Below are 17,107 nucleotides of genomic sequence, written 5' to 3' on the forward strand. Positions count from 1 at the left end.
TACATGGTAGGAAATAAAGGAAAACTTACCTAGCTAAAGAGGATGATTGCTTTTTTGTGACGAAAAATTTAACTGTTTGAAATAGCAAAGTATTATAATGCATTTCATGTTTTGTTAAGGTCAATAGTTTAATGTTGTAACCTCTAAAATATTTGGAAAGAAACACTGATACTGTTTTGGCATGTAAACTGTTGTGCACCAGAATTACCTTTTCCACTATGTGTCTGGGCAAGGTCTGTAGTTGAGCATAGTCCAGTAGCTTTAACCTAACATGATGTATCTGATGCAGGTGTACCCAGTTTACTCCCCCCTAGTGGTTACTTTTGTTATTGTGTCTTTGCCGACCATTTACAGTACATACACCAAAAGCTGTGTAATCCACAATAGGACAAGGAAAAAATGAAAAAAGCATAATAGTGCCCCTTTAACATAATATGATGCATCTGATGCAGGTGTACCCAGTGTTTGGCTTCCCAGATCCCAACTTATCTCAGGCATCTGAGAGGATGGTTCGGGAACACCAAAGCAAATTCTCCCAGTCTGCACGCATCCACCAGCAGGTCAGTTCCTTAACTGTTTACATCTCTATCTCTCTTTCTTTGTCTTTCTCTTAAAAACCAACACACACACACACACACACACACACACACACACACACACACACACATTGAATTTCCGTTAAGACTACCTCTGAATAGTATCAGTCTTTGTGCACATGATTTATGTTTGACTCTTTAACTTCATTCAAAATAAGACACCTGTTTGCCCTTTTCTTTCAGCAACACGCAATTGAATTGATTCCTATTACCAAGGTGTCCTACAAATGGAAAGGCGACACCCACTTTTTCTATGTGTTTGGGAATGAGTCGAAAGTTAGTGCGGATGATTACCCTGCCACTTGCTGCTGTGTCGTAATGTAGGTTATGGGCCAAAGCTTGTGGTCAATGTTTCTACAAAAAGACGACTCTTGAATATGTAAAGGAATATGATGATATTTGATGCATTGCTGTCTTGCCATGGAGATATTGGTCTATATGGAGCAACCATGCAATTGTTAGATTTGCATGTATCTTTAGCAAGTAAGTAAGGTTAGAGCTTTTTTTCCAAATTGAGCCGTTTTCTTCAGTACTCTATCAGGGTTTTAAACCCACAATGGACTCCAGTCAATTAACGTTAAAGTTCTGTTTAATTTAGTCCACTTCCATTTAAAGTCACAGGGTAATTCAACCACTATTGTCATTTGTGTTTGACGTTGTCTGAAGAAATCATGTTGATTAACTTGTATAGTTAGGATATAGTAATTGATTAATCATCGTTAGCTTTACACGGTGTGATATCGAGGATTTGTTACAAGTTGACTGTACACAGAAAACACTTTTACCTCAAACTCGCTCAGTGACCTTACCGGTTTTGGTTGTGGTGTTGCTTCCTATGCAGCATTTACGACATGTTTCTTTTCCAATTGCTGGACAAACTGACTGTTGAGGCATTCACTCCTTAATACTGATATGCTTGCATATATTCAGTAATTAATTCAGAAATAATTCAGAACTCAACCTTGTGAAACAAAACAGTAAATACCATATGGCTTTATAATTTTCATGCCCACCACCCAAATCAATAAGTAGTTTTATCACTTCGTTATTTAGTACATACCAGTATACAGTATAGTAATCCATATTTTTATAATTTCATGGAATCACTTTAGTATTATTTGTCCATTATTCAGTAACATCCTATCTAACTTTGTAATCAATAGCTTTATAGCTTCACATGTTCAGTGAGGTTAGCTTTGTTTACTTTTCATCACAAAATGGGTGCTTGACCTTCTTTGCCATCTTGATTTTTTGTGCCTTAATTACTCACTGCCACATAGGAAAAGGTCTTTTAAAAAAATCAAATGTGCTGAATTGTGTCACTTGAGTAGAGGATTTATTCTCTTCCATGAGTGCCTAAAACCAGATGCAGCATCTTCTTTATTAAGCATTGTTAAGCATAACTGCCAATGAAGAATAAGTGAACAAAACCTATTGGAAAAGGTGTTGTTATTTATGAGTTTGTTATGTGCTATGCTTGGCTTACTGTTTCAAAGCAAAAATCAAAGCAAAAATCTCACAAAGCACTAATATTACATAATATTACATACACAATAGCCTATGCATGTACTGCAACATACATGACCAATAAATCAGTTAGTAAACAACTGTTTTGAGTCGTTGTCATGAATTGACATTGATTTGGAAGGAATTATTTTCTTATGTTGTGTGTCTATTTGTATGTGTGTGTCCTTTATTTCAAAGTAGGCTAACCAACCTGTCTTCATGAAGTAATCAATAGGCCTTGTTAGCCTACCTCCGCCAAAGGTTGTTTTCATTGGGGTTTGTTTGTTTGTTTGTTTGTTTGTTTGCTTGCCTGTTCGTAATATAACTCAAAAAGTTATGGATGGATTCCGATTCAATGTCTGAAATGACCCAAGGAAGAAACAAAATTAAATTTTGGGAGTGATCCACTGTCTGGATCCAGGATGCGCTTATGTTTTCGCTTGGAGGTCTGCGCTCTCTGAGTGCTTCTCTATTTTTTTATTTTTTTTTTACTAGGCCTACTCCTTTATTTTAATGGAGTAGGGTAATCAATCTCTTTGCACAAAGTAATCACTTGCATTCATTGTCTAGCAAGACCAGAAAACTATATCACGTTTTTACTGCATGATTGTCTTTATTATTAATATCCTTCGAACACGTTTTTATTCAGTGAAAAGAGTAGCCTAAAAACAGTTAAGAATATGTGTGCCTTCTATCAAGATGACAACTTCTCTGAGTCTGATCAGCCTTCTTCCGTCTTCACAATGTCAATGGAATCTGCAAAGGGTGAGCCGAAGACCTGATACGACTTCATCCCGCCTTTACAAAATTGTGTTGTCATAGGTAATTTTACTAACTTGGCATGACATGGCTTTTACTGACAGGGCTTGTCAACTTGCTGTTGAAAGAAAGTCATAACGAAGTCAAAACCTCATCAGAAAAGATGTGCGTATGAAAAAACAAAAAAATGAAGAACAGTTAGATCTAGGCAGGGCCCGTTCTATGACGCATTCACCACTGAAGTTTCGTTTTGTCCGAAAGGAAATTGTAAATGGAAAGTCAGCTGAAAAGATAGGTACATCACTGATCCATGTACAACCATCCAAGAAGCAGCCTCACGGACAATGGATGATACACGTTGCTTGCTAAGGTGAGCAGATAGGCCTACAAACCGAGTAACGTTAGGAGGTTGACGCTATTTTCCAGCACATTATTTGATTTAGCCAGTCCGATGACGAGATGTAGCCTAGTTGTTGGCATTCTTTGCATCACTCTGTAAACAAATTGACGTCAAATTTATTTTAAAAAGTTAAAATGTAGACTTGATGTGGGCCACGACTTTGTTTAATTGCTTTAAAGTGCATAATTGAATACATTTAGGCTACTGTTTAATTTACTCTACGAATTAGTAGCCTAAGCTGTTTGATTTTTCTAGTGACCAAGATGAACCAGAGAGGGTACGAGGCTTCTTGAAAGAAAGTAAGTAGCTCTATTAAAATGACTCGCGTAGAAAGTTACATCGTCTTTGTATCCAATTTTAACTTTCCTTATCTTCAACAACAAAAAAAGATTTGTCTGGCGCTTCAGCGCCTCCTGCCGATGACATCAGCACGTTTCCTGAAAATGACGCAGGGGTTGGCAAAGGTAATGCGATACCAGTCAAACATTATAAAAAATAAATAAATAAATAAAACAGTCCATTATCATGATCTAATTGTCATGCCTTGCACAATTGTAAGTCCAGCCAGTAATGCTTTATAGGTGCAATTTCATGCACAATTGAGGTTAAACACATTGTGGTTGTGTATTGTGTGGATGAAAAGCCAACGGGAATGCTGTCACTTTTCAGACCTGCCACCGCCATATGCTGACAATTCTCAGCGGCCCAGCAAACCTCAGGCACCTCACTGGGAGTAAGTTTGAGTTCTTCTCATTTATTTTTTGGACATACATGTATCCAAAGACACTTATAGAGGAACAGAAAGCGACAGGTGTTGTGTCAGGGACCATATGGAAATATATGAAAATATGACCTGTTTTCCATCCGCTATTAGCCTGTGAGAACCCTATTTGAATATCTTTTTATGAGTTGTGAAATGAGCTCAGGCCATACTTTCTTCCAATGCTTAAAGTACAACATTTACTCAAATATGAGTATGCAATATGACAAGCTCTATCTGGCCTCTAGTTACTTCTAGAGGTCATTGAACTTTGGGGCTGTAAGCCTCCCAGCTGAACCCAGTTTCTCAGCTTCATAAGCAATGAAATGTGAAATGATGAATTAAAGGAACATCATCACGATCAAGTATGGTGACAAAATAAAGCGTGCTTTTCTAAGAGGGTAAAAAGGTTAACTATAATGTATGGCGGAATAGCACTTGGGAGCACTTTGACTCGGCGCAGTGATATCTTCACTCCTGAAAAATCCTCCCGTTGGTTCTATTGACGGAGGTGAGAGGGGGAGGGGAAGAGGATTGTTCAGGGGTGAAGAGGTGTCAACTCGTCCTAGTTAAGTGAATAACAGTTTAATGAAGAAATGGTGGAGTGTTCCCTTAAGTTAACAAATGGCCTTGTTTGGTAAATATTGGGGTGCTGAATTCACTTTTTCATCTGCAAAACCACATATGGCCTCTGATAGCCTTCTTTTTAAAAAATGTTTTTATTTTATTGTCCCAGTATGGCTGGGCTGTGACATTAGTGTGCTTAGTCTGCTTCGTTTCGGCAAACATCAGCAGAAGTGTGGCAACGACATGCAGCAGTGCACTGCAGTTTGTATTTTTTGCGGTTGCAGTTCTTCCTTTTACACTGTGTAAAACAACGACATGTAACAAGATTATTAACAGAGGAAAGGGAAGTGACATCTGTCAAAAGAGCATCTTTCTCAATTCGCCAGCCCATAGTTTTTGGTGGAGGCAGTGCAGGTCTTTGTTGATTTGCTTGGAGCCATACAGCTGCTTGGTATAGTGTGCTCTTTTGATATGGAATGATAATGCATCATGGCTTGGGGGCAATCTCTCCAAAGGAACAGCCTGAGCAAATAGAGAGGCCCACAGTTTGCTGACGTGCATGAGCCAGCTTTGAAAACCGTGCAAATGAAGGCTTCCACATCAGCACATCCAAATTGACAAAATAAGACTGCTTACCAACTTTGCCTCAAAAATGTTTTACACTTTGGCACCAGTCTACACTTCTAAATATAGAAGTCATATGGGTCATAATTATGCCCGTTGATTACGCCTCTGCTGTAGCAAATATAGAGCAGGGCTCCCAAACTAATGTTCAATCTTAAAAGGTCTGGTGATACAGGTCTGGTGATACAGGCTATCCTGTATGTGTATGTGTATGTGTATGTGTGTAGTATGCATGCATGTACAGTTCGGACACACACACACACACACACACACACACACACACACACACACACTTGTTTTTCTTTATGTTGACTACTCCACATTGTAGAACAATACCGAGGCAAAGACATCAAAAGTATGACAACAGAAAGATTTATTACATTTTATATACAGCATCATTATGAGTGAAAAAAGTTCACATTGTTCGATAGCAAAAAGCTAGTCAAAATAAAGGGGAAAAAACACGTTGTGTCCACAATTTTCACTGCGCTGTTCTTACAACATTTCTAAATTATATTTAAGCAAACAGTCAGACATATTTGTTTGTTACTTAAAGCTAGTAGTTTTATCCAAGTTACTTCAGTCTCTCCATTAAGTGGTGCTGCTCTCATTGTTTTGACCAGGATTCCATCCATTAGTGAGGAGCTGGCCAGAGAGGCACTGGCTGAGTACGTGGCCTCCAGGTGCTGCTACAGCCGCAAGCCAGCCAAGGAGATGGTCTTCTCCGACCTGCACTCCCTCAACACTTTCAGGGTGGGTATACGATGGTCCTAATTCCATGGTCCGAATGCTGGTCCTAATTCAAGAAGAGTAGCTGTGTGCACATCCCACCTGGCAGGTGCAGGACAAATGGAGAGTATAGCTTCCAAAGACCCAGTTGGGTCGAAACGTTGCTTGTTTTTAACATTAAACGGGAGCAAATATCAGTGTTGCGAACAGTCCTTTTTGAATGCTGGTCCTAATGCCATGCTGGAGTATCTGGGACTTCAATCTCCTAGTCACACATTGCTTGTATGTGTCAGCCTGGAGAATACCATGGTGACATTTAAGTCAGTGTGGGTGGAAATTATTAGAGTGATAAATGTTTTGAAAGCATGAAACCAACCCACACACGCTCTGTAGGCAAGGATTTCAGGAGGATTAGGATACCTTTGGCTGAAAATACAGGGAATAGCCGTAGGGCAGATTTTTTTGGGGGGAAGACAAATATGTAGGCGTTGACTTGCTGGCTCTAGTTGTTCATGCTTGGTCTGCATTATCAGTGTGTTTTCTCCACAATACTTCAGACTGACATAGATCTGTGCCCATTGTGGAGGTAGTGCCTGCCCCAGAGTGGCTGCCTGTATAGGGCTGTGTATTGCCAAGGACCTCACTATCAGGGATGTGGTGGTAAAGTAAGAAGTGGGTAAACTATGAATTCTGTTATCATGGTATATATTCTATTCTAGATGGACTGAGCCATGCGGTATCGTTTGCATGCAGCGTTTTTTTTTAATTTTTTTTTTAAGGATTTCAGAACAGTTTGATTAAAGTGGAGGTTATAGCCCAATGTTTATAACAATACCAGTGTTTGAATGGTTCCTAGAGTGTTGCCTGGCCTGTTCACAATAGGACCTGCATCGTGATACTTTGGGCACGATACAATACATCACAATATAGCACGTTATGATGCATATTGTGATATATTGCAATACTTTTTAACTGATATTGATATTTCAATATCTCTAACAGACTAACAGTCTATACCTCTCTTTCCCCAACAGTATCGCCTAGACACCTTTACGGAGTCCCGATCTACTGAATGGGCCAGTGAGCCGTACCATGGTACTGTAAATTATCAGGCTCTGTTTCACATGGAGTTCAGCCAATATTTGGTTATGGTTATGGAATTTGACAGACACTTTTGTTCAAAGCAACTTACAAATAAAACAATACAATAGTTACATTAACAGTGAACAGTAAAAGGTTATTTTATGTCTTTGCTCTCAGGTCAGGTGCTGGATGGCTTCAATGGTGTGGCAGCAGGACCATGGGACCTGCCCGTGCCCATTCCAGCCATGTTCCAGGATTGTCAGAAGGATGTTCGTATGCCCCATTCATCCTCGGTCAAGGTAAAGAGTCCTCAACATCGTCAGATATTAGCATAGTGGAAAGTAAATCTGTACATAGAAAAACAGAATTTGTATATGTGCAACAGCATACATTTCTATAATCTGCGCTTGCATGTACAGTATGTTATATCTGCTTAGTTTGAAAAAATATACAGTAGTAAATATATAAAAATACAGTATATTCAGTCTTCTTCTGTCAGAACTTGTTTAGGAAATGTATGATCTATGCATAATAATCTTTTGCAAACTTATTTGCAGTAATAATCTTAAGCACATGACTCTGTTAAGGATGGTGGAGGGTGTGTTTTCATAAGGATTGCAATTCTATTTTAGGGCTGCAATCAGTGTTTGTCTTTGGGAAAATCCCCCTGCAACAGATGTGTTACATCAGGACAGGTGAGTCACTTGAAACATGTGTGATTTAGAAGGCTAGTAGTTAGTAAATTAAATAAAGTAAATTAAGAGAGATTCCCATGACAAAAACACAACACTCTTTCATACTTAGTTGTTCACTGTTTAATTAACTTTTTCATTGTAGCCCGAAGTCACAACACGTTGATCTTGAGAAGCGAGATTGGGGTTTGAGTTTTTGAGAAATATAACTGTGCTGTTCTTGCCTCAGATTCAGTGCACCGTGTGCAGTGGATCAGGCAGGGACCACCACAGGGACGCCAGGTGCTACAACTGCAGTGGATCTGGACGAGTCCGGTAGGCGACATTATTCCCTCTCACCCGTGTTAGCCTGCATTGTTAAACGTTACATTAGTGACAGCACTACAGCACAGTTACAGTGTTTCATTTGTCATTTTGTTTATTTATATTCAGCTAACAGTGCTAAAAAAAGTTTGTGGGATTCAACACCTTGTTCAACATTTAGCACACGTTTAATCACAATTAAGTTTGTTTGTAATACTCTATGTAGTAATTTTTGTAGTAATGTCCCTGAATCCAGTTTTATTGTCCGTTTACAGGTGTACTGCATGCTCAGGTGCTGGCTCTATGCAGTGTTCCAGCTGTCAAGGAAGAGGCCAAATCCTGTGCTTCCTTAAGCTTACCGTCAAATGGTAGTTACCTTTCCTCTGGTGGTTATGCTCTAAATGTCTATTTACACTGCCCCAACATACACCCAGTAAAACCCTCCTGCAAACTCCAACATCCACCCAAAAGGGTGGAGTGAGAGAAAGCCCCCTTGTGAAAACAGATTGTTGATGAAGCTGTTGTCAGTAGTGTTTCGTCTTTGCAACATGTGTGTTTGCGCTTGTCTTCAGGAGGAACCATAGCAGCATGCATGTGGTCGACAAGCGCTCTGGATTCCCTGTGGATCTGCTGCAGGAGGTGGCGGGGGAGATGCTCTTCACTGACATGAACCAGCGGGTGAGTGGGATATTGCCAGCATGTAAACACAATGAAATGTGCTAAGAAACACATTCATTTATTTCATTACAACACATGAATAAAAAACTATCAAAATGAAGAGTGATTAAAAACAGTTCCATCAGTGTTCTAGTGTGCATGTGTTTGGTGTATTTCTATGCTTTCAGATTTCAATAATCCATACATATACTATTCACTTTATAAAAACAAATATTTTGTATTTTTGATAATGACAGGTGTACCCAGTGGAAAGTTTCCCAGATGGGGCAATAAATGCTGCATCTAAGCAAGCCGTGCAGGAACACCACAGTCAGTTCTCCACCACCTGTCGCATCCTCCAACAGGTAAACACACTTGACACCATACCTGGCTACAGGATACGTAACTTACCATAAGCAGGCGAAAGTATTGAGTATTTGTTGCAAGTTAACTTTTTAAAGCTCCCTCGTCTTACTTCTCCCTTCCTCCATTAGTATTATTATTACATTGCATGTAAGGGTAATTCTTCAACTACGGGACATTTTGAAGACTTTTTTTCAGAAAATTCAACATCTTTCAATTACATTTTTTTTTTCATAGTTCAATTACCTGCTCTATCTAGAAACATGCCCTAATAGTGGTCATGCTGATTTTACTTTAATAATATATGTTTTTGCCATTTAATTCCAAATGTTTAACTGTCATTTCCATCATACAACAAAACGTGTTTTTATGCAAAAATACCATAACATCTACTGTTCCAAATGTATTTTATTAAATATTACACACATATCTGCCCAAATATTAAATTGATTAATTTTCCAGAAATGCATGATGTATTATTTTTATATGATTATCTTGATATGTACTGTGATGGTCATTTCCGCCACACACAAGTCATTTCCAAGTGTGGTGGAGATGACATAACGACAATACATAGCCAAATTTAATCTTTAAAAGCATCACAATTTAAAAAAAAAATGTCCATACCATATGTTATTTAATTATGTTTCCGTCTGCTATATTTGTTTAGTACTATGAAGCAAATAAACTGCGTTTTAGCGTGGGCAATGTCATTTCCACCTCAACCAAAAAGTGGTGGAAATGACTGTGACGGAAATGACATTTTGCCCCTTTTCATCTAAAATCTCATGATATGATACCTTTTGATGCAAGTTGTTAGACTTAGCATTAGATGCACAAAAAAACACACAATATGGCCTTGAGCTTTTCCAGCTGCTTTTGACATCCACATGAAATATGAGCCGAGTGGAAATGACGCCAATAAAAATATTTTCATTTCCAGTCATCTTTACCTGGATCTTTCTTCCTTGTATTAATATCTATGGATGTCACCCTTTGTCCATCCATAAAACCCTCTGTGGAGTATCTATTACTGTAGTTACTAGGTATAAAAACCTAAAATCATGATCTCAAGATTCTATTTTGTGCAGTGTGGTGGAAATGACAGTGAAACCATGGGACAGGGTTTCATCTTATGAAAAATATAAGAAAATGTGAATAAATATTGCAATATAGAATATGTATGATTGAAATAGACTGTATTTCATAACTTGGACTTGAATTCTACATTATTTCACAATTTGATTTAGAATTAAGAGAGGTTGAATACCCAAAGTCTGGCCTTGGGACAGGGGGAAAACAGTAAAAATGATGCATAAAATACCTCATATTACTTAAAATAATAATAATTGAGCCATGGTTATTTTTTTATAAGTTGCTCTTAGGGTGTAGTAAGTTTGACAAAAAGAAAAAAGAAAAAATGTTTTTTAGTTTTTTTTATTTCTTACTGGGACATGAAATGTCCCGTAGTTGAAGAATTACCCGTAAATGCAATGTACTGTTATCACTGTTCTTCTTCTTCTTATTATATCTTCCGACCAAAATCAACGATCAAAGGCTCTAAAACCACTGAACCGTTTGACGTCATTCAAACACTCCTACACAGGTCTTGTAACGGAGATTTGTTCTATGATTTTTCAAATGTGTGAACTTTATACTTTTTAAGATATTTACGATAAAAGATTTTAAAATTCCCATAGAGTTTACATTGAGACCCTTTGGCGGCAAAGATTAATTGTTACGTCAGTGCTCAGCTGTCAGTAATCAAGGATCTCTGATCCAAAGCCATGCCGCCACAACCACCAAACCAGGCTAAACGTGAATGTTACGTTACATCTACTCATTCAGCAGTACAGCTGTGAAAACATTCTACCATGCCACGGCTGACCAGGACGTTATCATCTTGTCTCATGTTAGGCTACTCCTTACTTGATTTGTTTATATCGTTACAGTAGCCTAACTGGTTTGCTCTCGGTAACGTTATCAACAGCTAAAGACAATCTAACCTAACGTCAACGTAAACACTGTATCAGCTAGCTAACGACAACCAAACTTGCTCCAGGCTAACGTTTAACGTCGGGGTAGGCTGCAAGGCGAACACAGCTTATGGCTTTTAGACATCTCAACAGAGCAGCCTAAACGACACTGATCTTCACCCAGCGTTTTAAGTTAAGTCCAACCTGATAGACAGGCCTAGTAGTTGCACCATTTAAGTTCAAGCCTTCTTATCACAGTCGTTTCTAATACAAACTGCATTGCTATCATTTTCATGTTTGTTTGTTAGCAATAGCTGCTAGTCGTTTCAGCTATAGGGACTTGCCAGCCAGGCAATCATTTAAAGCTTTCGGTATTATTTACAAATTAAAAACCTTTGTTAACAGCTTATTGTACATTCCTATTAGGACAATCACACACCTGGAAACACTTTGAAGAACATACTAGCTCATCCTGTAATATGTGTAGCCTACATAAAATATCCTACTGTAAGCTAACGTTACGTTTGCTAGATATCCTACCTGTTGCTGCATCATCGTTGATTGGCGTTGTTTGAGATTGTATTCCGTATTCCAATGGTGTCTAAGTCTAGCCTACTTTTAACCTGCATTAGTGTACAGTAGATATGAAGGCTATGTAAGCTATCCTTCCAGTCGTTTCATTGTAGGCTACTAAAGTGTCAGCTCTTGCAACTCGTTTGAAGTTGGCAACTTCATTTCAGTCTAATAGGCCTAAATGAAGAGTTATTTTCCAAAATAGCCTATATCCACAATTTTGATGCATTTTCATAAATCACTTTTTAAATGTGACTTTCCAAGTAATTCCAGTGGAATTGTAATTGGGTTATTGTTATTTATCTATTCGGCTGTGTAGCTTGTCTTTTTAACTATATGCCTAAATGTTTTAGGCCTACACAGTCATAGCCTAACCTTTTTGCATTTACATGCAATGGTAATTCCTTCCATGGAATTACATTTTCTAGTTTATGGACAGCTCCTTCCTTAATATGCAATATAATAACACTTCCCTGTTTTGTGTTATTGTGAAAAGTTACCGGATCACCAGAGACCTTGTGATCTTTTCTATTCGTTAAAGAGTAACTATGCAGGATTGGCGATTTCATCCCTGGTTTCGGTTTCGTTTTTCGTTTTCGCTCGTTTTATGCTTGCATATTTCTCTGCAGAGCTTCCCCAACAGCTTTAGCGTGTATATTTATACATATATAGGCTATATATAAATATATAAATTGCAAGCATGGTTCTTCTTGTTCCTTACGCGTCTCAGACTTCCAGATGTAAACAAGGAGCGTCTCCTGCAGAAACGGCAAGGTTGCAATAGCGGATAGGGACAATATTACTGTTTTCGATAAAACTGGTCAGTCAAGCAAAACAACAATTTCTGTGCGATTTTATGACTATGGAAAAGTTGCATAGGGTCTCTTTAAGGGCAAGTTACTGTACTTCGCTTACCACCAATAGCCTACAAGTACACATATGCATATGTGTGTCTGGTAACCTCATTTTCCAACTAGAAACTGAACTTCCAATTGAAGCTCAAATCCCTATATAGCCAGTCCACTACTGAGCATTCATAGCTTGTGATACCCTATTACATTACATTACTGTACATTACATTTGGCTGACACTTTTTAACCAAAGCAACTTACAACATGATAAAACATTTAAGCTTTTAAGAGCACTTCTAACAACAAATAAAAAGAACACAATAAGTGCATCAATGAGTGTAATAACTGCATCAATGACTGCAATTGTCTGTAGTAGTGCTATGAGAGGAGATGTTCTCTGAAGAGCTGGGCTTTCAGAAATGTTTTGAAGATGGCGAGGGATGTCCCTGCTCTAGTAGGAACAGACAGATGAGAAGAGTTTGGATTGACCTGAGCTTGCTGGCTAGACGTCGCTCGGCTGAGGAGTGCAGCGGTCGTGTGGTAGCATATGCCTGTATGAGGGCATTCAAATATAGGTGGGAGCAAAGCGGGAGAGTACTTTGGAGTCTTGAATTTGATGCGGGCAGCCAGCTGTAGCCAGTGTAGCTGGATGAGCAGTGGGGTGACATGCGCCCTTCTGGGTTGGTTGTAGATCAGGCGTGCTGCTTTATTCTGAATCATTTGGGGGTTTTACAGTGCAGGGTGGGAGACCTGTCAGGAGGGCATTACAGTAGTCAAGTCGAGAGATGACTATTGCCTGTACCAGGAGTTGGGTAGCATCTTGAGTCAAGGTCCTGATTTTGCGTATGTTGTATAGTGCGTAGCGGCACGACCGGCTACTGAGGCTACATGATCGGAGAAGGTTAGTTAGTTGTCGAGAACGACTACTAAGTTTCTTGCAGTCCTGGTAGGTGCAACAGACAAGGAGTCGATTTTGATGTTGATGTCATGATGTATTGTAGGTTTGGCTGGGAGGACCAGCAGTTCTGTTTTAGAGAGGTTTAGCTGGGGTGGTGTGCCTTCATCTATGTTGATATGTCTGAGAGGCTTCTATTGAAGCATTGTAGTATGAGAGCAATTGTAGATATCAGTATCAAACTAGAAAAGCGCTCAGAGAGCGCAAACCTCCGCCAAGCGCAAACATAACCGCCTCCTGGATCTAAACGGTGATACGGATCACTCCCAAAATGTAATTGTTTCCCCCGTCATTTCAGACGTTCCCTGAAAATTTCATCCAAATCCATGCATAACTTTTTGAGTTATCTTGCGAATGAACAAACAAAAAAACAAACAAACAAACAAACAAACAAACAAACCCCAATGAAAACATAACCTCCTTGGTGAAGATAAAAAGCACAAACAAATGTGAGCATAAGCCATGAAACAACCCGACCTGAGCCAAACCCGAGGACCGAAAACTGACTGGCTAACTAATTAAGATAATGTTTTCATGGTTGTATAGCCAATAATGTGTCTCTTTAAACTCTATTAAGAAATGTTGGAACATATTTTATGGGGGATAACATAAATATGTGAAATGACATATTGTTACATACTGTAGGTTGTTGTTACACTGTACTTCATGTAGATACACTTGAACAAGTAAAATAAAGTGTTAACCCTCTATTGTGTCTGTACTTGTATCATAAGCATTTTCTGTAAATGTAAATGTTTGTAATACAATATATTACAATATATACAGTGAGGAGCACATGTATTTGATACCATGCTAAAACAGGAATATAAAATCATCATTTGACAATTGATCTTAATGCCTTAATTTAAAAAATGAGTAAAAATCAAACCGCCAAGGACACCAATTTTCTTTGTGATTGAAGAATGTATCGTAAATAGATAAATGTTTTCCTTAAATGCTAGGGGAAGGAAGTATTTGACCCCCTATGTAACCCTATGGGAATTTAACACATAGGGTTAACATAGGGGCAGGCAGATTTTTATTTTTAAAGACCAGCTATTTCATGGATCTAGGATATTATGCATCCCGATAAATTTCCCTTGGCCTTTGGAATTAAAATAGCCCCACATCATCACATACCCTTGACCATAGCTAGAGATTGGCATGGTGCTTTTTCCAGTAGGCCTATTAGCCTGTTTGATTTGCATTGAGCTCAATGAGCATCAAACAGGCTAATAGGCCTACTGCAAAAAGCACCATGCCAATCTCTCGCTATGGTGAAAGGTATGTAATGACGTGGGGCTATTTTAATTCCAACGGCCAAGGGAACTTTATCAGGATGCATAATAACCTGAATCCATGAAATAGCTGGCCTTAAAAAATAAAAATCTGCCTGCCCCAATGTTAACCCTATGTGTTAAATTCCCATAGGGTTACATTGGGGGTCAAATACTTCCTTCCCCCTAGCATTTAGGAAGAACATTTATTTATTTACGAAACATTCTTCATTCACAAAGAAAATTGGGGTAGTTAGCGGTTTTATTTTTACTCAATTTTTGAATTAAGACATTAAGATCAATTGTCAAATGATGATTTTATATTCCTCTTTTTAGTCAACTTTAGCATGGTATCAAATACATGTTCTCCTCACTGTATATTACAGAGGCAGACCATTGAGTTGATTCCTGTAACCAGAGTGCACTTCACTTGGAGAGACAAAACTCACATCTACTTTGTGTACGGGGCCGAACACAATGTCTACGCCAAGGACTACCCAGCCAAATGCTGCTGTTCCATCTCATGAAAAGCATTACAAAAAGTCTGTATGTATGACAATGAGCTAAACTCATGATGTAGGTCACTCATTCTCAGTTTATAACATGTGGGTGCATGGTGTATTAGACAAATATTTAGACATAGCTTACAAAATAGTGATTGATTAAATAAATGTGTTGGTGCTTTGTTCCCAAACCCACTGTTCATTTGAGTCGAAGGTAACAAGGGTGAAAACATGTTAAGCACTGAAACACACAAAGGATGCGATGAGGTTAATACCTGTGCTCTACAGCAGTGCTTCTTAACTGGTGGGTTAAAAAATGGGTCGCGGAACCATTCTGGGTGAGTCACGGATTTTTATTTAAAATGCTACCTTATCAGATCTAATATGGTACCTTTATTTTATTTATTCGTAGCCAATGTCAGTCTTTGCCATGGACATAAACAATGTTTATGTAACCGGTCATGTTAGACTTAATTTTAGTGGTAAACACAAATGTAATGCCAAACTTCTGCATGTTCCAGACAAGTAGGTCTACAGGCACTTTGCATGTTACCATGTAGCTCACCATATCCGTTGGCTTGAACACTAAATAAATATATGGGTCATGACTTTATGAACATAGGAAATTGTGGGTTCCAAAGCCAGGCCAGTTAAGAACCACTGCTATACAGTTTCAAGTGTATAAACTGCAGTTTTCCAAGTATCAATATGAGCGTTTAGGAGGAATTAATTACAGTTCATATGTACGAAATCATGTGATATGTTGGTCATGAAAACACTCCATTGCTCTAGCACTGTACTTTACTGTATATAGAAATGCAATATTTTGGACATGAGATCTGTTTCTGTACAAGGAACATGAACATGCAAAACACTCTTTTGGCAGAGCTCACCCTTTTTTTCCTCACTGAATGCAATGTCTGTCCCTTTATCTCTGCACCTTGTTTAACTGGTCTTCAAATGCATTTAAACAACACTGTCCACCCCTTTGCAAACAATAAGACAGCAAAGCAATAGATCTACCACCCGAGCAGCATCAAAAGGCAATTGTAGCATCCCATTTCATAGAACATCATTTGCCCAAACTGCCTTTTCTGTGAAAGGGGCAAAATTATGGAATCAATCCCAACATTAGCCACCTTAAAAAAAAAACACACCAAATGGCTATTTCAGGAACAATATACTGCAATCATTTTTAGTTCTTACACTGTGTTTTCTCTTGAATACTTTTTTCCTTTTTCCATTTACTCTGTTTTATTCCATTTATTTACTATTTTTTAATATTGTCAATCTGTATTTCATTTATTTTTTACTCAAAAAGCCCTATAGGGACAAGTGTTGTAAATTAGCGTCAGCTAAAAACGCTATGATGCATGCATCAGATGACTTTTTAAGCTTGTCTATGTTTTTGTATCTGTCCCTATCTAAATAAACCTTAATAATAATAACAATAATCTCACTGAAACAGAGCTGGGATTACACTGTAGCCCTATTAAAGGTTTTTGAGCTTTGCTATGAGTCGTGTCTGTTTCTTGAATGTCCTTGACATGCCATTTTCAGGTCTGTAAAGCTTTTTGCATGGGGAAAGTATGGGCCGATTTAAGATAGGCCTTTTTGACATTGTGTCTGGGAGATGCCAAATGTCTTGTACTCCTGGCAAAAGGCTGATATGGGAACCTGCCTTACACAGTCAGTAGTCCATGTTTTGATCCTAGACTACTAGCCTAATAAGTTTTTTTCGTTTTCTCCACGTAGGCCTATAGTAGGCCGAGTCAAAGAATTGCTCCTTGCATCCACTGCGTCATTTCATTCCCCTCATTCGGGTTGTGTTGGTGTGTGTTGCTGTGTCTTCTATGGATATATTCTTTAGATTACTTATGCGCTTCTGAACAGTTTAATGACAAGTATGATGATCATGTTCAGATTCTTTCAC

At 38.5% G+C, this 17,107-nt stretch overlaps 2 protein-coding genes across 3 annotated transcripts in view; both read left to right on the forward strand.

The window, feature by feature from the left end:
• The window catches only part of LOC134093097 (protein SSUH2 homolog), a 9,721-nt gene extending 7,443 nt beyond the window's left edge, over nt 1-2,278 (forward strand). The window contains exons 10-12 of one of the 2 annotated variants that reach the window (XM_062546407.1): nt 1-6; nt 453-560; nt 780-2,274. The exon at nt 1-6 is cut by the window's left edge and continues 100 nt beyond it. In XM_062546407.1, the coding sequence (XP_062402391.1) occupies nt 1-6; nt 453-560; nt 780-920 (255 nt within the window). In that variant the 3' untranslated portion in view covers nt 921-2,274. Of the gene's footprint in view, nt 7-452; nt 561-779 lie in introns of both variants that reach the window. The other variant, XM_062546406.1, reaches the window with a different exon arrangement.
• A 592-nt stretch (nt 2,279-2,870) lies between these two features.
• Nucleotides 2,871-16,685, forward strand: ssuh2.2 (ssu-2 homolog, tandem duplicate 2). Its single transcript, XM_062546408.1, has 13 exons — nt 2,871-3,231; nt 3,517-3,560; nt 3,651-3,725; nt 3,931-3,994; nt 5,836-5,965; nt 6,976-7,036; nt 7,202-7,323; nt 7,657-7,719; nt 7,946-8,031; nt 8,295-8,387; nt 8,592-8,697; nt 8,934-9,041; nt 15,058-16,685. Exons 1-13 carry the CDS (start codon nt 3,206-3,208, stop codon nt 15,196-15,198), a joined length of 1,119 nt encoding a protein of 372 aa, XP_062402392.1. The 5' UTR covers nt 2,871-3,205; the 3' UTR covers nt 15,199-16,685.
• Nucleotides 16,686-17,107: the final 422 nt, after the last annotated feature.

The sequence above is a fragment of the Sardina pilchardus genome, chromosome 9 (assembly GCF_963854185.1).
Source record: "Sardina pilchardus chromosome 9, fSarPil1.1, whole genome shotgun sequence".
NCBI lineage: Eukaryota > Metazoa > Chordata > Actinopteri > Clupeiformes > Clupeidae > Sardina > Sardina pilchardus.

What these genes read in the sequence shown, in the direction of transcription:
- ssuh2.2 (XM_062546408.1), top strand. Translation starts at nt 3,206, where the DNA reads ATGGATGATACACGTTGCTTGCTAAG. An exon ending in CCTCAGGCACCTCACTGGGA is followed by an intron (nt 3,995 to 5,835) that starts GTAAGTTTGAGT and finishes TGTTTTGACCAG; the next exon opens with GATTCCATCCATTAGTGAGG. An exon ending in CCCATTCATCCTCGGTCAAG is followed by an intron (nt 7,324 to 7,656) that starts GTAAAGAGTCCT and finishes ATTCTATTTTAG; the next exon opens with GGCTGCAATCAGTGTTTGTC.